The sequence below is a fragment of the Xyrauchen texanus genome, chromosome 11 (assembly GCF_025860055.1).
Source record: "Xyrauchen texanus isolate HMW12.3.18 chromosome 11, RBS_HiC_50CHRs, whole genome shotgun sequence".
In the NCBI taxonomy this organism is placed as follows: domain Eukaryota; kingdom Metazoa; phylum Chordata; class Actinopteri; order Cypriniformes; family Catostomidae; genus Xyrauchen; species Xyrauchen texanus.
This window is the reverse complement of record NC_068286.1, coordinates 13,931,834-13,954,161: the sequence shown is the minus strand read 5'-3', so window position 1 is coordinate 13,954,161 and position 22,328 is coordinate 13,931,834. Positions and strand designations below refer to the sequence as shown.

The following is a 22,328-nucleotide window of genomic DNA, read 5'->3' as shown; positions in this document are numbered from 1 at the left end:
ATGACTACCACCCCTGGAGTCTCCAGTTTGAATCCAGTGTGTGCTGAGTGACTCATGGCAGGTCTTCTAAGCAACTAAATTGGCCCGGTTGCTAAGGAGGGTAGAGTCAAGTGGTGTAATTTCCTCGTGGTCGTGATTATTTGTTCTCACTCTCAATGGGGTGCTTGGTAAAGTGGGTGATCATGGAGAGTAGCATGAGCCTCCACAAGCTTGGAGTCTCTGTGGTGTCATACACAGCAAGCCACATGATGAGATGCACGGATTGAATGTCTCAGAAGCAGAGGCAACTGAGACTTGTCCTCCGCCACCTGGATTGAGGTGAGTAACCACACCACCACGAGGACCTACTAAGTAGAGGGAATTGGGGATAAAAAAGAACAAAACAGAACAAGATCGTATTCAACACAATTGGGATACCAAAGTCAAGAAAGCGTGAAAGCGGGGCAATAAACATAACAATTCTCAAGACACCAAGGTTTTTTTTTGTTGTTGCCCCGTTTGCATTTGTGTTATTTTATTCCTGACCCCCCCGCAATTTCCGCCTATGAATATACCACATCAAGCATATGATGTCACAAAAACAGACATCGGATGAAGATTTTTTTTCTACTTCATTTTACTTGCCAAGTAGGCTACTTAAATATTTTAAAGAGATGTTTTCAAGGGAATTTACTTTAAACCTCTTTTCTACAAAAAATAAAAATAAAATCGACTTTTGTTACTGTATGTACGCTCATGAAGAATTTTCAGTTGACGTCTTGTGATTGGTCGGTTACAGTTAAATCTAGCCAATCCTGTCTTCGGAGGCGGGGCTTTGTCAGAAAATGCACTCACCGGTTGGACCTACGGTGGTAAAACCGCCTTCTATCTGTCACTTATACTTCCGGTTGCCGCCAGCGGATAAAAGGTTAACCTTTTAAAGTCATCTGCAATTGCAAATATAAGCATTAAGTGCGGATATTTTCAGTGTTATTTTCTATTTAAATATTAAGGTTTTCTGCATGAGCAGATACTCTCAAGTGCTCCGACCGACCGATATATGTCCGCATTAGATTTTTATGACAGTAACAGGATTGGACTACTAAATTTAATTATAATTTTAATTATTTGAAATAAATGACAATGTATCGTCACAACTTTATTATATGCAGTGTTACCGTCTTGGAGAAAGACAAAGGACGGCATAAAAGAGATTCAAAGCACGCAAAGCAGGACATTATTCATGGCAAAGGACAATTCATGTCATAACAAAGATATGTACAAGCACCCAGATGGTATTTTTAGATGTTCAGCGGACACATCAATGTGGGTGATTTACTACAGTCTTATAAACAGAGACCATATGGCACGCCGCTCTTCGGTCCGATAAACTACCATATGGCCAAAGCGTCCCGTTTAGTCCTGACACAATCCGATTAACCTGTTAAACAAACCACTCGGTTTCTCTCCTAGTACTGGTGGCATTCTTTCTCGAAACGGCCTGAAGTCCATTGATAACACCTATTCAAGCGTTTATCAATAAGCAGGAGCTTTAATCGCGACAAATATTTCTACAGGTGAGTTTTCGATGACAATTGCCAGTCGAGAGTGGGCATGAGTCTATGCCATGGCTAGAGGAGTCCAGCGAAGATAGAGCAGAACTGCAGTGCCATGGAGGATGCCCAGTCCAGACCCCATTCATCCCACTCCACATACTCGCAGAGGACTGAGGATGGAGCATCCGCGCTGGGAAATCATTTTGAAGTAGGTTCAAATGTTAAACTTCCCCAGTGTATTTTGTTTTTCAGACAGTACTTTGAATATTGATAAAAAAAATAAAAAAAAACGTGGTTGTTCACTCTATTGAGGTCGAACAGGAGACATTTTGTAGTTGTATCCTCAAATTTGATCTTGACTTTAAGGACAATTATTATTATCACTAATAAACAAATTTCTGAACAGAGCGGTGGTTCGTTTACATTCAAATATGAATATGAAAATATATAACCTAAGAATAATTCATCTCTGTAGGTCCATACATTGCAAGTGAATAGTGGCCAGAAATTTTAAGCTACAAAAAGCACATACAGGCAGCATAAAGTTATCCATACAGCTCCCCTGATTAAATCTATATCTTCTGAGGCGATATGATTGCGTGGGTGAGAAAAGATCAGTATTTAAGTCCTATTTTACTATAAATCTCCACTTTCAACCAGCACTGCTGTGTGCATTCACAGGAAGAGGGAGTTTTTCTTTTGTTTTTGGCACTTCGAATTCATCGTGCATATCGCCACCTACTGGGCAGGGAGGAGAAAGAAAAGAAAGAAAGAGGCTTCCTGACATTTATAACTATTTGATAGTTTACATTTGCTAACTCTTTGATGCATTTATGAATGATAATAAGAATGTAACACTGCAGGGATTTCCAAACTCTCAGCTAACCCAATGACGGACATTATTAAAAAGTTAGATTTTCTTGGTAACACTTTATCATAACGTTCCTTATAAAGAATATTTTATATTTTTAAGAGCAATCCTATATATTTTATATTTCTGTCCATGGACCCCCTGGTTGAAAAGCCTGGTAATAGTGTAATGATATGATGTAACATTTTAAATAAAGTGTTTTTGATAGGGTTGCTTCAAGGTTATTTTGTTGATAGGAGGTTCTCTACTAATTTGTTTATAAACATATGCTCATACCATCAATGTTTCAATTATAATTTTTCAAATGAAAAAATTTGAAGTAGCTTAGCTGTTAAAGATTTATGTTGGTAACTGAAAGGTGGTAGGTACAAACCCATAATTACAAGCCATGAACTTTTACCAAATGCAAACACATGTCATTGTATCCAGTATATCGTAAGCTGCATTGGATAACAACAATATACAATTCTGGTTTTAAGGTCACTTAATCTCTGTTCACTCTTCAATTCCTTCTGCAGCATCACCTTACTGTCAATCAGGCAATCCTGGTGGTTGCCAAGCGCTCAGAAAGCCCCAATCTGAGTATGACCGAAGAGACAATCTACATCCCTCGAACAGTGTCTTCAGTTGATGCGTGCACCAACACAGAACCTCCTTACGAATGCTGCCCAAGGCTACGCAGATTATGCCCGTGCCCACCCCGAGGCTTGCTGGCCACAATAATCACCAAAGGTTTGAACTGAGTCAGTAATCTTCTAAAGCTTCCTTATGTTTTAACCTCACTGGAGACATATTTGCTAACATGATAGTGAAGCTTGCATTACTGTACCACATGTATCATGTTAGAATCTCAGTCTCCACTTTCACTCTTGCAGTGATAAACATGATGTACAAATATTTTATTGTTTTTTTTATTCCCTTTGCAGTGACCATGGCTGCAGTGCTCTTTGGGGTGGTGTGGTCCATTACAGAGAAGGAATGCCTCCCGGGTGGGAACCTCTTCGGAATTGTGACTCTGTTCATCTGTTCTGTGGCTGGAGGAAAACTGTTTGGACGCATCAGCTTTCCAAACCTGCCACCATTACCTCCTCTTCTCGGTAGAAACCATTTGTGAATACAGTGTAGTAAGCAATAATGACTATATTTGGAAAAGAATATAAGTCTTCTACCTATAGTATATGGCAGAGTATAAACTGTATTCTGGTTACTATGTTATGCAAAACGAATGTGAAACAGTACAATCAATGAGTAATGGAACAGACTTAAAATCTCGGTTCATATTTGTGGTTTATTCATCACACTGCAACAGTATTGGGTGTAATCTTAGTACAAAGTAATTAGTTACAGTAATCTAAATACTTTTTAATCAAAATGTGGTGTAACACATTATCATTTTAATTCTTGTAACCAGATTACAGTTACTGACTTTCAATCATCTTAATTACTTTTAATCAGGGACAAAAACAAAATGTTTTTCTTTTTGGTTTGTTCTGAGCAGAAACTGTATTTTTTGGTCTAATTCATGCATTCTGCTGAATCCTTTCCAATTGGTAACCAGTTAGGATGAAATACAAGATAAGTTAAGAAAGTTGATAACATAATTTTTTTAAATAAAGTACTCTGTGCTAAGGGTGGGTAATATACCAGTTGCAGTTTTGCCAGATATGGCAAGAGAAAGGGGCATGGTCTGGAGAAACAAGGCACTGGCCTCACCCAAAATAAGCATTTATTTTTTCCCCTTGTGGGGAAATTGTCAGCAACAAAATAATAGCAAGCATAGTATAGATTAGCCTATATAAAATAACATTTCAATAAATGTATTTTTATTTAATTTTTATTTTTTTTATCACCTTTTTTAATTTTGAATCCCCAATTTCCACTACTTAGTAGGTCCTCATGGTGGTGCGGTAACTCACCTCAATCCGGGTGGTGGATGACAAGTCTCAGTTGCCTCCGCTTCTGAGACCACGCATGAATCCACTTATCTCTCCTCCACCCTCTATCGGACGACAGCAGCGCCTCTCCGGGCGGTTCAGATGCAGTCCTCCAGCCCCTGGTGGACGGAACGCCCCGCCGCGTTCTCGGGAACAGAAGGGGTCTCCCCTGCCCCTGGCAGCGGTTCTCCCGCTCCAGGCGGTCGGTTAGGAGCCCCTTCTCCCCTCGCGGTCAGCGACCATCGTCCTCTTTCAGACGGCTGGGCTCCTCGTCCCCCGGCAGATGGCCGCGGCTGCTCCGTTTGGGTGGACGGTAGTGGCTAGCACTCTACTACAGCGTATCCCTCCTCCTTCCCGGGCTTCGGCACCAGTGTAACGTGATCAATGGAAAGGAGGAGGCGAGAACCGGCTTGACGATATAAATAATATTTTAATGAGAAACTTAAAACAGAAGACACAAACACAAATGAGGACATGTCCGTAAACGATCTCTCTCTCTCCCGCACGATCCTCTGCAGTCGACCTTTATCCCTCTTGAAGGCTTGATTGGCCTAATACGGGACCGGGTGTGTAGGATCACGACCCGGCCCCGCCCTCCGCCCTGCCACATATATATATATATATATATATATATATATTACTCATTGATATATATATACTCATTACTCATTGTATATATATATATATATATATATATATATATATATATATATATATATATATATATATATATACATACATACACTCACACACACACACACACACACACACACACACACTACCGGTCAAAAGTTTTGAAACAGTTACTCATTCTTTATTATTATTATTTTTTCTTCACATTTTAGAATAATAGTAAAGTCATCAAAACTATGGAATAACATAAATAGAACTATGGGCATTATGTTGTGACTAAACAAAATCCAAAAGAAATCAGAACTGTGTTATATTTTAGCATCTTCAAAATAATCACCCTTTGCCTAGAATTTGCATAATGCACTCAATTAATTTCAAAATATTTATTTTTTTAAATAAAATGTTAGTTTTATAATGAAATAAATTATTATGTTGGCACAATTATATTTTTGTCTACAAAACTAATTTCAAACATATAAGCATACGCCTTCAGATCAAAAGATTTTTAAGTTCATGAGAAACATTTCAGTCAAGTGTTTCAAAAGTTTGTATATACACTCACCTAAAGGATTATTAGGAACACCTGTTCAATTTCTCATTAATGCAATTATCTAATCAACCAATCACATGGCAGTTGCTTCAATGCATTTAGGGGTGTGGTCCTGGTCAAGACAATCTCCTGAACTCCAAACTGAATGTCAGAATGGGAAAGAAAGGTGATTTAAGCAATTTTGAGCGTGGCATGGTTGTTGGTGCCAGACGGGCCGGTCTGAGTATTTCACAATCTGCTCAGTTACTGGGATTTTCACGCACAACCATTTCTAGGGTTTACAAAGAATGGTGTGAAAAGGGAAAAACATCCAGTATGCGGCAGTCCTGTGGGCAAAAATGCCTTGTTGATGCTAGAGGTCAGAGGAGAATGGGCCGACTGATTCAAGCTGATAGAAGAGCAACTTTGACTGAAATAACCACTCGTTACAACCGAGGTATGCAGCAAAGCATTTGTGAAGCCACAACACGCACAACCTTGAGGCGGATGGGCTACAACAGCAGAAGACCCCACCGGGTACCACTCATCTCCACTACAAATAGGAAAAATAGGCTACAATTTGCAAGAGCTCACCAAAACTGGACATTTGAAGACTGGAAAAATGTTGCCTGTCTGATGAGTCTCGATTTCTGTTGAGACATTCAGATGGTAGAGTCAGAATTTGGCATAAACAGAATGAGAACATGGATCCATCATGCCTTGTTACCACTGTGCAGGCTGGTGGTGTAATGGTGTGGGGGATGTTTTCTTGGCACACTTTAGGCCCCTTAGTGCCAATTGGGCATCGTTTAAATGCCACAGCCTACCTGAGCATTGTTTCTGACCATGTCCATCCCTTTATGGCCACCATGTACCCATCCTCTGATGGCTACTTCCAGCAGGATAATGCACCATGTCACAAAGCTCGAATCATTTCAAATTGGTTTCTTGAACATGACAATGAGTTCACTGTACTAAAATGGCCCCCACAGTCACCAGATCTCAACCCAGTAGAGCATCTTTGGGATGTGGTGGAACGGGAGCTTCGTGCCCTGGATGTGCATCCCACAAATCTCCATCAACTGCAAGATGCTATCCTATCAATATGGGCCAACATTTCTAAAGAATGCTTTCAGCACGTTGTTGAATAAATGCCACGTAGAATTAAGGCAGTTCTGAAGGCGAAAGGGGGTCAAACACAGTATTAGTATGGTGTTCCTAATAATCCTTTAGGTGAGTGTATATATTGGAATGTTATTAACCGCTTACCAGCATTTGAAAATTACTTTTTCACTCTGGAACAATTGAAAGTGACATTGTTCCTGGTTTCGGTTACATTCTGACAAAAAAACAGATTTGTTCCTTGTATGTTTGATTTGTCCCTGCTTTTAAGTAAATTACTTGGATTACACATACTGTATTTCTAAAAAGTATTATGTAGAATACATTTTAAACATCAATTATGTTCATGTGAATGTCTGTTTGTGTTTCTGAGACAGCTAAATGGACAGGGATATGAACAAGGAGAAAATATAGGGATCATTTGGAATTTGTTGATCGGAAAGACAAAACTGTGAAAATTTTTAGAAAATAACTTGGCAAATAAAACTAAAAAGTAACTTAGTGAAGTAATATGTAATGTTATTCTTTTGCGATTGCGATTAATTACATTCATTTTTTTGTTGCGTAATTTTTTGTAAAATTAATCGCACTGAATTAACGCATTAAATCGACAGCCCTAATAAAAACATAAATAGTAAAAAAAAAAGTGCAGTTATAATTGTAACAAAATTAAAACTTAAAATTAAGACTTAATTAAAAGTCTTTTTCCTTTCAGCTCACCACTTGTACTTATCCCTAATTATAAGTATTCCTATTGCGTTCGTTAACGTTTTAGCTCTGTCTGAGCTTTCAACGAGAGGCTGCTTGAATGTCGTTGAATAGGCTGTTCAGAAATATAAGCGTAAGCATAGTTCTAGCAGGAAGATCTTGGGATTCATTCATCAGGCATCACATTAGGGCTGGGCGATATGACGAAGAAATCAGATATCGATGATATCTTACAAAGATCCCGATGCCAAATGCGTACAGATAATGATCAACAATATCAGTAAATGGCAAAACCATAGATCTGGGAAGTTGCCAAATATATTAAACAGTGGCCAGGGAGTGAAACTAGCACAAAATGCGACGAGGCTGTATCCAGTATGCAAGCTCCTCGTCCAAATGTATTTCATGCATGGGTAATTTTGCTCATCTACCTGCAACATGTGGGTGACATGTAAGATGTCTCGGAGTGACACATGACATGAAATGCTGTTAGTCAAAAAGACGTGCTTGAAGAAACACACTTTAATATATTTTTAAGAACAAACAAAAGAAAAGCTGTCAATACTTGTGTCTGATTCGCTGTTTGTTCTCTGAGAATACTGCAAATTACCTCCGATCATCTCAGGAGGTGTTGTGAGTTTAGTTTGCTTTATTTCCAAACAATTAGCAAGCCTTGTGAATGCAACTCAGGTTCAGTAATATACATCTTTGTATTAAAGAAACAAAGATGAAAGTGATTAAATCATAAAGTAATGCCATACACGTTCACCTTGAAACAAAGTGTGGATATAGGTCTGACTATGCAAGACTGTAGTTTGAAGGTAATCACTTTTCTTTGCGTGATACATACGTATACTGCATTTATACGATTGCCTAATTCGGCGTTAGCTAGCTAGCCAGCTTTATCAATAGCTGTTAGCTAAATTTGGTGGATGATGACAGTAACTGTTTATAAAATAGACTGTACATTTATAAATATGTTGACACAATTCAGTATTGATGTGATTCCATCACAACTGTCATTTTGATATATCGATGCGCTATTGTTTTATAATAATAGAATGTATATATTTTCTGTATAACTAATTAACCTATTGCTGAATTATTACAGATTAACATTGTTTATGACAGTTACAGTTCATACAAGATCAAGTTCACTAAAATTACACAGATCAATCCTTATGGCACTATATTTCACATGCTTTGCAGTTATGTAAGCTTACCTGTCCAATAAGAAGAACGCCAAATCAGGGTCTGTTTTGACCTCCAAAACCGAACGAAGTCCCTCCAGGAATCAAATGCCCTGGCGATGTTCACTCTAGTTTTCGCTCAATCATGTTCCTGCTTAGCCAGACTGGACTCAGTAGATACATGTTTTTTTACATGCTTACTCTGCGTTTAAGTAGGAGTCGGTGTTGAATAGCGGAAGATAAGCTATTATTGTCTGAGGCAAGGCTTTCTGGAGCACACATAAATGTCATATCCTTTGGATTTTCCCGGCAAAATCAACCCGCTCCCTTCGCATAAAAATCAGTCTGCAGGCTTTAATAGGCAACCTAGGAAGTATGGGAATGGTTATTTTTTTAAGTTGCGTTTCAAGCCGTTCACACATTGGCAAAAAAAATTGTTACATATTGCACCTATATGTTTTGATTCCTCCAATTAGACTTTTTCAGCTTTACAAGCTGGTCAGAGAGCACCTTTTTTGTCTAATTGTAGGGCTAGAATAAATATAGAATACATAGTATAACATACTGTTATTCTACAAACTTGGATTAGGGTTTTTTCATAATCCGTAAACTGAGATTAAAATTTGTAACACTAACTCCTCCTAGAGCTTTAAAGCAACCAAACCTGGTACAGACATTCAGACTGTTCTGGAATAGTGTGCTAGGTCTTTTCTAACTGATTTGAATCACGGTTTTCATACAGTAGGCGATCAAATATCAGGAAAATTGCCATAGACTTACACTCTGTGAACTGCAACTGTCAATAAATTTAAATGTTAACAAACCCACAAAAGGCCTTTGATCTGCTTTAAGTTGCTCTCTCTGTATCTATATCTAAGACTTTATTCATGCTAGCGCCATCTTTGATTTTGACTGGGAATGACAACGAGGCTGTGAAGGATAGATTTACCATCTCTTCAATGGCATGAATGTTAAAAAATGGCTTTGTTAAAGGTGCACTCAGCGATTCTTGAGAAACACTTGTTATTCGAACTGCCAAAATAAACACATCCCTCCCTTCAGTGCTCCTTTGGAAGCTCTGCCCTTGATTTATAATCCTTTTTTAGTTTAGATTTGTCTGACCTGTTTCTCTGGTCTGTTTCTCAGCCATTTGTCCTCCTTGGAGTTTAGAAAGTTTGCATCAGCCAGATTTGCCGGCACTCTTCAAATTAATTTCCCTCTTGCTCTGCCCCCACCCTGATCCTGAGCAAGCGCAAGAACCACCCCCTGTTGCTGATTGGATGGAGTAGTGTTTTTGTCCCATTTACAGAGCCAGGGCTGTGTAAAAATACTAGATTTTTTTCAGCCCACTTACAGGACAGCTAGCAGACTATGAGGAGATATTTGCAGAATTTGACAAAAAGTGTTCTGGATTAGAATTACTGAATGCACCTTTTAAATCAGCATCAAGCATTTTTGAAGAGCGTTTCTGACAGAGCGTCAGAATGATTGTGAAAAATTATAATGTTTTACAAATATTTGACTTTTTTTTGGTAAAAGAAACTTGACCAAAATTACAAATGAACCTCAAGGGAAAAAAAGCATGTCATGACCCCTTTAAAAAATCTTCGTTGGGCTCTTAATCTGATACTGTTCACCAAGTAGTCTGTTGTCTATTGTCGAGTTAACAACAACTTTCTTTTGCAACTGAAACCATTAATAGGTTGAGTAGTTTTTCTCTTAATTATTAACTAATGTCTGATTTGATGTTCTATGATTGTGTTGACTTGAACGCTCTCTTACCAAAGCAGCAAACTGACCTTACTGTGAAGTTCCCCAACTGACCACACTTAAAATAATTGACCGTTGTTTATGCAAGTGTAAAACTAAATTGAAACAAATGTTTTACTTAATTTTCCTCAAAGCACATAGATAAAATACCTGCGTTGTTTAGAAGTGTTACTTTTTTGTAACTGTTGAGTGGTGTAGCAAATTAGCTCAAAAGCTCAAAAAATCTCTCTCTCTCTATATATATACTGTATATGTGTCTCTTGAAGCCAAATCAGTTCACAATCTTCTTTAAAATGACCAATCATGGGTGCCAACATTTACCGGGACAAATGTTCCCTAAACTATTTACATGTTTTATGGTGGTCTAGGAATTAATACAGCTATAAACCAAAGTATGGTAAAAGTAGTATAATGCATTTTATAGTAACATCCTTTACACCATTAATGGAGGCAAAAAGAGAGGATCATTTATATACCAATTTGATGGGGTTTGCAGATATTAATCGATATATACACAATATACAATTGTGATACCTACTTTAACTTGAATATCAGCATCCAAAGTTACCCTAATCATAACTCAAGTATCATAACTAGGATAATATAACATCGGACCTACATACAACACAGGAATACATCCTATTATCACAAAAAGAGTTCAATGCAGGAAATGTGTATTTGCTTTCCAGCATTTCTCCATCCTGGCATTTCGTGACTGGCAAAGGGTGTAACGTCCTTTGAAGTTACCGGAGGTACATAGAGATGATCTCCCAAGGCACTTAATGTGACAAAGGTCTTTTAGTGACCATTATCTTGTAGACTTTTTGGAGCCGGGCTAATGTTTTAGTGTGAGGAAAGGGAGAGGGGGAGATTTTACGACCAGATGGGATTTCTGTTTTTTTATTATTTCTGTTATTCAGTTCTGTTATTTCTCCATGTGTGTCTGCAGGCATGCTGCTGGCAGGCTTTATCCTTAGAAACATCCCTGTGGTGACAGATGCGGTTTACATTGATGTTAGATGGTCTGCCTCTCTAAGGAACATAGCTCTTGCTATCATTCTGGTCAAAGCTGGGCTGGAATTAGACGGCAAGGTATGCAACTGGTTCGAGCCCTTTAGAGTTACAGCAAACATACAGTTGTACCAAAAAAGCATTTGGACTTAAGCCGCACTTATTTATTAAAAATATTTTTGTTAGGTGCTAAATTATAAAATAAAAGTGAACATAATATAGGGAAAAATATTATCCAAAGTTAATGTGATGAACTACATTTGTACTGACTTTATACATCCACTAAAAATGGTCTGGGGACTAGGGATGCAACAACTAATTGATAATTATCGATAATGGAAATCATCAATAAATTTCATTATTGATTAGTTGGATATTTGCGGTAAGCATGGTGAAGCCTAGTGAAAAATGTGTTGAATGACGAAACTCATTTAAAAGACAACAGAGACAAGTTGAAGTGGAATAAACACTACCCAAAATGTGCAACGCAAGAGTGCACTTTACAAACATTTCAAAGAGCATAATAAGCCTACAGTTTAATGAGGACCAGTTGCTGCATCAGGTAGCCTACATTGACAGAGGGCATGTGCTGTTTGATGCTCAAGAGTTGTTTCTCTCCAGTTTTTTTTTACCACAAGTGAGTATCTGTTAAACTTTAATGAGTGAGCGAGAGTGCATTTCCAAGTCAATCAAATATATCGCAATGGAGAAAGGGATCGCAATCATTTGGATTAAAGTGTGCAACATCATACCACAATTTCAGTTTCAATGTAATCAATTGTGCAGCTCATGCAATACATTGAGCAGTTTGTAGCGCAAGTGGCTTAAATACTTTTTTGGGTCACTGTAGCTGCTGACCTGATGTGCCTAGTTACTACCCCTTAGAATTCACTGTTAGCCAAAAGTATTTTTTTTCCATCATTGACAATATTCATTCATATTTTTATCCTCACTTCAAAGCATTTATTGTTATTTTAATGAGATGATTAAATGTTCAAAATTGACGTGAGGGCATGTAAAGAAAAATGGGACTATATAAAAACGTATCCCATCAGCACATACATCATGTCTCCAACTTAAAGTTGTGAATAAATATATGCGTAATTCCTCATTAACCTTCATCTGGCGAAATACATAGGCTATAAAAAGCAAAAAAGTTTAAATAGCCCACTGAACTTTAGAGCATAGCAATGGCACCAAGTCTCATTTCTTTTTTATAATTTTATTTTCTCCCCAATTTTGGAATGCCCAATTCCCACTACCTACTAGGTCCTCATGGTGGCGCGGTTATTCACCTCAATCCGGGTGGCGGAGGACAAGTCTCAGTTGCCTCCGCTTCTGAGACCGTCAATCCATCTTATCTTATCACGTGGCTCGCTGTGCATGACACCACGGAGACTCACAGCATGCGGTGGCTCATGCTACTCTCCGCGATCCATGCACAAGTTACCACGCACCCCATTGAGAGCGAGAACCAATTAATCGTGACCACGAGAAGGTTACCTCATGTGACTCTATTCTTCCTAGCAACCAGGCCAATTTGGTTGCTTAGGAGACCTGGCTGGAGTCACTCAGCACACCCTGGATTCAAACTTGTGACTTGGTAGCCATCATCAATACACGCTGAGCTACCCAGGCCCCCAAATCTCTCTATTGGGATTTTGTTGAAAAATAAACTGCATCTGTAATTTTGTTAATGTTGGACACTTTTAGTCTCTGCCCGTCATAGTAAGGAAAGACTAAATAAAATGTTTTATAAATCAATTTTAAAAACTATTGGCCAATTAATGAGTTATCAGACTTTTCCGCCACTTCAGTTATCGGTATTGACAAAATCCACTATCGGTGGACCTGTAGTTTTATTCACTCAGTTAATACAGTTTTTTGTGTTTGTGTTTTTATGTTTCAGGCCCTGAGGAAGCTTAAAGCAGTGTGTTTACGTTTGTCCATATTTCCTCTCACCTTTGAGGCAACCACTATGGCCGTGGTCTCCTATTTATTATTGGGTCTTCCATGGGTCTGGGGCTTTATACTAGGGTAATCCAATGTTTCTCGATAAGACAAAAACCTCTATGAAATGTCTACTGCCAACCTAATTGTGCCCAATTTCTGTTTGTTAGCTTTGTTCTTGGGGCTGTTTCTCCTGCGGTGGTGGTTCCATCCATGCTGCTTCTACAGAAGCAAGGATATGGAGCAGAGCAGGGTATACCTACTCTTCTCATGGCAGCATGCAGCGTTGATGACATCATTGCCATTACCTGCTTCACCACCTGCTTGGGTGTAGCTTTCGCTACAGGTCAGCGAAATGGCTAAATGCATATAGTGTATTCCTAAAAACTATTACCAGTGATCCCAGTATAATTTGATATGTTCTTTCTGTTGTCTTCTGTAGGCACAGTGTGGTTAAATGTGCTGAGAGGACCGCTGGAGGTGTTAGGTGGTGTGATTGCTGGTGTGGCGTTAGGATATTTTCTGCATTACTTCCCCAGCAAAGATCAGGTAAGTCCACTTGAAACTAGTATTCCAGGTTCCATACAAGTCAAGCTCAATCGACAGCATTTTAGGCATACTGTAAATTAAGTTCGACACATCCTTCTTATACTTAAAAAAAAATTGAGGTGACAGTGTGGCACTTACAATGGAAGTGAATAGGGGTCAATTTTTGAATGTTAAATTACAGAATTTAAAAAGCATAACCACAAGACTTAAACAATATGCGTGTTAACATGATTTTAATGTGATAAAATCACTTACTAACCTTTTCTGTATAAAGTTATAACCAATTTTACAACATTACCATGATGATGTATGTCAACAAACCCTAAAATGACTGTAAAAATAGCAATTTAAACAACTTAACAGCGCAAGTAATGCAAATGTTTTAACAGAGGAATTAAAGTGAGTGCTTTTATAAAATTATAAACTTCACATTTCTGCCTTTGAACCTTCCAAAAATTGGGCCATTCCCTTCCATAGTAAGTGCCTCACTGTAACCTCAATTTGTCAAAATTCATTTGTGGCAATTAACATTATGCCACAAATGCTGTCGATTGAGATTAACTAGTATTGAACCTGGAATATTCCTTTCACTTTATGATTGAGAAATATTCTTGAAGTCAAATGTTTTCAAGTCAGAAATGTATATAAATTGATCTTCTTCAATGTCAGGTTTGATTGTTGTTGATCAAATATATCTTTTTACGTACAATGCAGGGAAGCCTGGTGCTAAAACGATCCTTCCTGGTGCTAGGGCTGGCTGTGTTTGCTTTGTTTGGCAGTAATGTGGCCGGGATTCCTGGCGCAGGAGGCCTCTGTACACTGGTGCTGGCTTTTGTGTCAGGAATAGGATGGGGAAATGCAAAGGTTTGAATCTACCTCCTGAACAAATAACTCTTAACAGCTGGTTCTTTTTAATGAATGAAAACACAATGAACCACACTTTCATTTTGTCATGCCTGACTCGAAATGAACCAACAACAGTTAATGTTTTATGTGTACTGAAGGCTTGTGAGACTCAAACCTGGAGTAATTACTGGATAGTTGTCAACATTGAGTTTTGTTGTAATTTTTGTTGTTATAAGGTTGTAATTATTTTATAAAAAATGTAAGAGTTAATACTTTTTCAGACTTTTGAATGCCAAGGAACCCATATATGATGATCTTCTTGCAAGCACCCCCAGCTATTTATTTTAATGTATAAAGTCACATACTGTGTGACCACATTTGTAAGTGTGATATTATAAAGACAACATGTTGTTTGCCAATTTAAATATTTGGCTTTTATAATATTGCACTTAAGACAAAATAAATGCTTAAATATTATCCAGGATATATTTACTACACAATATTAGTATAATATTAGATATAAACCTGAAGCTAAACATTTTCAATTAAAATGGATTTGTACAGTGATTTACACTGTACAAGTACAATCTATTCTTGAAAGGGTGTTTTTCTCAGGAAAGGTGATATAAACACGTAGAAATAAGATTTTTTATTTTTTGCACAGAACTATATGTAGAATTGTTTTAAATTATTTCTGTAAAATTCTATGGCTGTCAATGGAATAAAATACCCATGATTTTCAACTAGTTATTATAAAGCAAAATGAAATAGTAATAATGTCAAATGTTAAACATTTTACATTTTTAAAACATTTATCAATGAAATTGTTTGTGGACCCCTAGTAACCCCTTACTGGCGGTCCCTGGACCCCAATTTGAAACCCCTGAATTAATCACTTTTTGGAAGAATCTGTGCTGTTAAAATATGAATTCCAATTCTTATTTCCAAATATTTCTACCTCAAAAGTACTAAAAGAATCGTTAGTGGAACCATAAAGGAACTGGAATTGTTAAGAGGAATCAGATCCGGAATCTTTAAATTCCTTACGATTTCCATCCCTATGCATGTCCAGCTCTAAATTTCTGTGTATCTGTATATTCCAGGCTCCAGTGGTAGAGATGGTGGAAAGGTTCTGGCATGTGTTCCAGCCTCTTCTCTTTGGTCTTATCGGTGCTGAGATTGTCATTGGTGCTTTGGAGATCAGCACTGTTTGTGAGTATCAGAGAGACTCTCTATCCTGCTGGCAGGGTTTGCGTTAACCAAAAATTCTCCGTCATTTTTCAACGTCATCTCCAGGTTTTTTTAATGTAAAATATCAAATGCTGTCTGACATTTTGACAGATAAGATATAAGAAAAACATTTTCACCTAGTGTGTGTGTGTGTGTGTGTGTGTGTGTGTGTGTGTGTGTGTGTGTGTGTGTGTGTGTGTGTGTGTGTGTGTGTGTGTGTGTGTGTCCTGTTTATTGCCTGGTATTAAGATGCATATTACAGGAGTCATCACCATTAACACTTGATAGTAACACTTGATAGTATGTGTCTATTTTGACCAAGGAGAGGTCTGAATTATTGACTGCATATATCAGTAATTACGTTTAAAATTCTTGTTTTAGTGCAGCGGTTCATTGAATGGTAACTACATTCACCCAAGAATTTCTTGGTTTCACCAGGCTTGTGCTTGGGGAGTCAAAAATATCATTAAGCCTATACACTGTCATGTATATGCCATCAAAATGGATACTACACCCCTGAATGTCGTACTTATGAAATTAAAACAAGTATTATGGATAAAAATAGACCGTGAAGGAAATTTGACAACTTAAGTCCATCAGAGTGACGGATAAATATTATTTCTAGCACAACCTCTACCTGCTAGTGTTTTTTATTTTGTGTACACATGAATGAATGAAAGTATCATGCCTTTTATCAAATACTCAGATCCCTTAAATAGCTTCTGGCTAAAGCTTAGGGCTGATAACCAAAGGTTACTAGTTTGAGCCCTTTAAGGAGCAAGCCATTAGCTATCATGTAATAACTTCCTCCAGGGTGACTGGCCTTTTAATATGTAAAATCCCCTGCAGAGAATTTAAGGGTTTCTTGGTGGTCATTCAACAAAATGATTGCATCTCAAACATGCATTTAACTATCTCCTTTATACTCTGTCCTCAGCCCTAGGCATAGCAGCCCTGTTCATTGCTCTCACTGTACGGTTGCTCATCACTTTTGCTGTGGTTCTGCGTGCTGGCTTTAACCTAAAAGAGAAAGTCTTTATCGCTCTTGCCTGGATGCCTAAAGCCACAGTACAGGTAAACCTCTCCAGATCTTCACTTGGAAACAAATGTATACCCCCATGTTGTATCATAGAGAACAGGAATTAAGGCAGTGGTTCCCAGCCCAGGTGTGTTTGATTAGGGAGATATCCAAAATGTGTAGTGTTGGGGGGCCTCCAGGAACAGGGTTGGGAACCACTGAATTAAGGTAATACAGGCTTTATTGGCTTGTATTCTACATGCTTGGTTTACTTGTGATTGACATATGGTGTTGCAGCCTTGTTATGAAAGATATGTGGTTTTAAGGAACAGTTCACCCCAAAATGATTTCATCATTATACACCCTCATGCCATCCCACATCTATATGACTTTCTTCTAGGGAACACAAATGAAGATATTTAGAAGAATATCTCCACTCTGTTGGTCCATTCAGTGCAATTGAATGGTGGCCAGATCTTTGAAGCTCATAAAAGTACATTAAGGCAGCATAAAATTGTCCAAATGACTCCAGTGGTTTAATCCATATCTTCAGAAGCAATATAATAGGTGCGGGTGAGAAACAGATCAATATTTAAGTTCTTTATTTACTATAAATGTCCACTTTCACTTCTTTTTTGTTTTCGGCGATTTGCATTATTTGTGCATATCGCCACCTACTGGGCAGTGAGAATTTATTGTAAAAAAAAAAGGATAAAAATACTGTTATGTTTCTCACACACCTATCATATCCCTTCTTAGGACATGGATTTAACCACTGGAGTCATATGGATCACTTTCATGTTGCCTTTATATCCATTATGGAGCTTCAAATTCTGGCCTCCATTCACTTGCATTGAATAGATCTACTACAGAGCTGAACTATTCTTTTAAAATTCTCTCATTTGTGTTAAGCAGAAGAAAGAAAGTCATACACTTCTGGGATGGCATGAAGGTAAATGATGAGAGAATTTACATTTTTGGGTGAACTAACCTTTTAAGATTACATTTAAATGCATTGAAAGGTCCTTAACAGAGAACACTATGTGATTGGTTTAGGCCGCTATAGGCTCTACAGCTCTGGATATGGCCCGTTCTAAGAATGACCTTGAGCTGCAGAAATACGGTATGGACGTCCTCACCGTGGCTGTGCTGTCCATTCTCATCACCGCTCCTATTGGAGCCCTCATCATTGGCCTGCTTGGCCCTCGAATGTTGCAGAAACCAAAGAACCCTGAGTGGGGTAAGATGTTTGTTCTCTCTCTCTCTCTCTCACACACGCACACACACACCATTGTGCTACCTTATTAGATAGCCGGTTTTAAATAAAACAGAAACATTAATGGGATAGTTCACACAAAAATGAAAATTCTCTCATAATTTACTCACCCTCGTGCCATCCCAGATGTGTATGTCTTTCTTTCTTCTGCAGAACACCAAGATTTTTTAGAAAAATATCTCCGCTTAGTATGTCCATTCAACGCAAGTGAATGATGATCAGACCATTGTAGCTCCAAAAAGCACATAAAGGAAACATAAAAGTAATTTATAAGTTGTTAAACCCATGTCTTCAGAAGCAATATAATACGTGTGGGTGAGAAACTGAACCATTTTAAAGCATTTTTTTACTCTAAATTTCCAATTTAACTTTCAGATTTAAAAGTGAAAGTGGAGATTTAGAGTTAAAAAAAGGACTTAAATTGATATTTTTCTCACCCACAACTATTATATTGCTTTGCAATATATGGATGTATCCACTGGAGTCTTATTGATTACTTCTATGTTTCCTTAATGTGCTTTTTGGAGCTGCAAATGTCGGCTGACAGTTCACTTGCATTGTATGGACCTACAGAGCTATTTTTCTAAATCTACATTTTTTGACGAACTATCCCTTTAACTATCCTTTGTGCCATTCTGTACAAAAAGCATTTCAAAGCAAACTTCCTGGTTAAACATTAAAGCATACTAGTGTGATAAATAGTAGAGAATGTTTTAATATTTGATTTAATATTGCCAAAATTATCCACAAATAATGCTTTTTTTTACTCAAAAACTGAGGTGCAAAAGGTCAGTGCATAGGTCAGTGAGGCCTATGATCATTAAGTTCCAAAAAGAAATACAAAACCTGTGCTAATTGAAAGAAAACAAGTTGGCAAAAAGATCTAATGCAATATTTGGTGGTAATATAACGTAATGACAGATTCAAAAGCAATTTTTATAGGCTGGTCATTTTTGACCGGGAACACCGAAGTAGGTAAAAAATTTCAACACAGCACAAGGGTTAAAAAAATGTGCATCCGGAAATTATTCACAGCGCTTCACTTTTTCCACATTTTGTTGTGTTACAGCCTTATTGTGAAATGGAATCAGTTCATTATTTTCCTCAATTCTACAAACAATACCCCATAATGACAATGTGAAAGAAGTTTGTTTGAAATCTTTTCAAATGTATTAAAAATAAAAACTGAAATAAATAAAAAATAAAAAAAATCACATGTACATAAGTATTCATAGCCTTTGCTCAATACTTTGTTGAAGCACCTGTGGCACCAATTACAGTATCTAGTCTTTTTGTGTATGATGCTACAAGCTTGGCACACCTATTTTTGGGCAGTTTCTCCCATTCTTCTTTGTAGGACCTCTCAAGCTCCATCAGGTTGGATGGGGAGCGTCGGTGCACAGCCATTTTCAGATCTCTCCAGAGATGTTCAATCAGGTTCAAGTCTGGGCTCTGGCTGGGCCAATCAAGGACATTCACAGAGTTGTCCCGTAACCACTCCTTTGTTATCTTGGCTGTGTGCTTAGGGTCGTTGTCCTGTTGGAAGATGAACCTTCACCCCAGTCTGAGGTCCAGAGCACTCTGGAGCAGGTTTTCATCAAGGATGTCTCTGTACATTACTGCATTCATCTTTCCCTCAATCCTGACTAGTCTCCCAGTTCCTGCTGCTGAAAAACATCACCACAGCATGATGCTGCCACCACCATGCTTCACTGTAGGGATGGTATTGGCCAGGTGATGAGCGTTGGCTGGTTTCCTCCAGACATGACGGTTGGCATTCAGGCCAAAGGGTTCAATTTTTGTTTCATCAGACCAGAGAATTTTGTTTCTCATGGTCTGGGAGTCTTTCAGGTGCCTTTTGGCAAACTACAGGTGGGCTGTCATGTGCCTTTTACTGAGGAGTGGCTTCCGTCTGGCCACTCTACCATACAGGCCTGATTGGAGTGCTGCAGAGATGGTTGTTCTTCTGGAAGGTTCTCCTCTCTCCACAGAGAAATGCTGGAGCTCTATCAGAATGACCATCGGGTTCTTGGTCACCTCCCTGACTAAGGCCCTTCTCCCCCGATGCTCAGTTTGGCCAGGCGGCCAGCTCTAGGAAGAGTCCTGGTGGTTCCAAACTTCCATTTACGGATGATGGAGGCCACTGTGCTCATTGGGACCTTCAGTGCTGCAGAAATGTTTCTGTACCCTTCCCCAGATCTGTGCCTCAATACAATCCTGTCTCGGAGGTCTACAGACAATTTCTTGGACTTCATGGCTTGATTTGTGCACTGGCATGCACTGTTAACTGTGGGACCTTATATAGACAGGTGTGTGCCTTTCCAAATCATGTCCAATCAACTGAATTTACCACAGGTGGACTCCAATCAAGTTGTAGAAACATCTCAAGGATGATCAGTGGAAACAGGATGTACCAGAGCTCAATTTTGAGTGTCATGGCAAAGGCTGTGAATACTTATGTACATGGGATTTTTTTTTTTTATAAATTTGCAAAGATTTCAAACAAACTTCTTTCACATTGACATTATGGGGTATTGTTGTAGAATTTTTAGGAAAATAATGAATTTAATCCATTTTGGAATAAGGCTGTAACAAATCAAAATGTGGAAAAAGTGACACGCTGTGAATACTTTCCGGATGCTATATATATATATATATGTATGTATGTATGTATGTATGTATGTATGTATGTATGTATGTGTAATTTCTGTCATTTTCACCACAGAATTCTATTAAACACAATGCAGAATTCGTGGCGAAAGATGTGGTGGAAATCACACTGGTTGCAATTTTCATACCTTTCATAAAAAATAACAAAAATCTCCAGTGATAGTAAGTGAATACAAAAATAAATACAACTAGTGAGTGTGAAAATGTTTTTAACGAGTTCTGTCTAGAAAGACCGAAGTTGAAAAAAAAAAACGCCCTTAAACTATTGTAATTCGTTGCATACACATTCATTTAAAACATATCTCTGATATCTCTGAAATAACACTTACTTGCCACTAACTTCCTCTTTAGAATGCTCATTGAAAGTGTGTTTAACTATGTGCACATTGTTTTAATCATTATTTTCTGTATTGTAGCTGTCAGCCAAGGTGCTTTATCAGCATCAGGCACACCGGTGACATACGAGAGTGCTTTGTGATCCATGATAGAAGCTTTTGGAAATTTCTGGACTGGAGTTTCCAGGATCTTAGAAGGAATTGACACCCAACATCTGAGGCTGCTGATAAACCTGTTTCTCTTCTCAGTTGTCTGTTACGCCCCTCTGAAGTCAGACTGCAGATATGGCACTTGAATATTGTTTTTCAGAGCTGGACGGAAACAATCCAACATTACATTATTTAGACACAGGCAATGATAGTACTCTTAATTTATCGTTCTCCTTGAAATCACAAGGAGTTTTTAAGCATCAAACACTACAGAGATTGTTTTAGAGCTATCAAGAAAAATATTTAAACTAAATATTTTTATTTTAAATAAAATATTTGTTGTTTTTAATATTTATTTTCCAAATGGCATGCTGCTGTTTTGATTGTATTTGTTACATTGTTAACTCAGTCTATAAAAAAGTAATGTAGTGGTCAGTTTTGTATCGACCTCCTGCATTCTGACATTTTACATCAGTGTTCCTGCAGGTATCTACAGTCAGACTCTTTTGTGTTTACAATAGAAGTTATTTTAGAATCTAATGAAAGAGACTTTATTATTATTCAATATCTTGCTAACGCTAAAACTGTCGGCATTGAACAGCTTATGTTACTTTCCAATTAACAATTCGTATTTATTTAGCAGTTATTGGAGTAATTTTTTTTTACATGATTGTGTTTTTATGCATCTAATTTAACCTATTATCATGCAGGGTCCTGCGAAAGGTTTAGATAAGAGTATTTTTTTTAGTGAAGTGAGTTTACAAGGTTTTGTCTCAGAATATAATAGTAATGCTACATGCAGTCATTGTTAATTTTCAAAGTAAAACTATTGTTATTAATAATTTATGCATATGTAATCATGTACCACCTTTTTTTTTTAATTAAATGTCTGATGTATATGCGGTAATATTTATGTATGTAGTGTGCAGTACAACAGAAATTGCTTGACATTTGCATTGTTAGTAAAAGGAAGGCAAAAGGCCCCATTCATTTGAAAGCAT

General features: G+C 37.8%; 1 protein-coding gene across 3 annotated transcripts; it reads left to right on the top strand.

Annotated features, from left to right (window-relative positions):
* The first annotated feature begins 882 nt into the window (after positions 1–882).
* Positions 883–22,213, top strand: LOC127651831 (sodium/hydrogen exchanger 9B2-like). Of its 3 annotated transcripts, XM_052137862.1 has the most exons (13): positions 883–907; positions 1,557–1,743; positions 2,925–3,138; positions 3,333–3,503; positions 11,242–11,384; positions 13,213–13,340; positions 13,424–13,599; positions 13,696–13,802; positions 14,517–14,666; positions 15,752–15,860; positions 16,816–16,952; positions 17,953–18,136; positions 21,259–22,211. In XM_052137862.1, exons 2-13 carry the CDS (start codon positions 1,651–1,653, stop codon positions 21,318–21,320), a joined length of 1,674 nt encoding a protein of 557 aa, XP_051993822.1. In that variant the 5' UTR covers positions 883–907; positions 1,557–1,650; the 3' UTR covers positions 21,321–22,211. The 3 variants fall into 3 exon arrangements, with proteins under 3 accessions (XP_051993822.1, XP_051993821.1, XP_051993823.1); XM_052137861.1 differs by lacking the exon at positions 883–907 and having other exon boundaries at positions 942–1,743; XM_052137863.1 differs by lacking the exons at positions 883–907; positions 1,557–1,743 and having other exon boundaries at positions 2,931–3,149; positions 21,259–22,213.
* Positions 22,214–22,328: the final 115 nt, after the last annotated feature.

Excerpts from the sequence above, each read along its gene's own strand:
- LOC127651831 (XM_052137862.1), top strand. The coding sequence starts at position 1,651 with ATGGAGGATGCCCAGTCCAGACCCCATTCATCCCACTCCACATACTCG. Across the intron at positions 3,504-11,241 it reads ACCATTACCTCCTCTTCTCG|GCATGCTGCTGGCAGGCTTT; the intron begins GTAGAAACCATT and ends GTGTGTCTGCAG. Across the intron at positions 11,385-13,212 it reads GGCTGGAATTAGACGGCAAG|GCCCTGAGGAAGCTTAAAGC; the intron begins GTATGCAACTGG and ends TTTATGTTTCAG.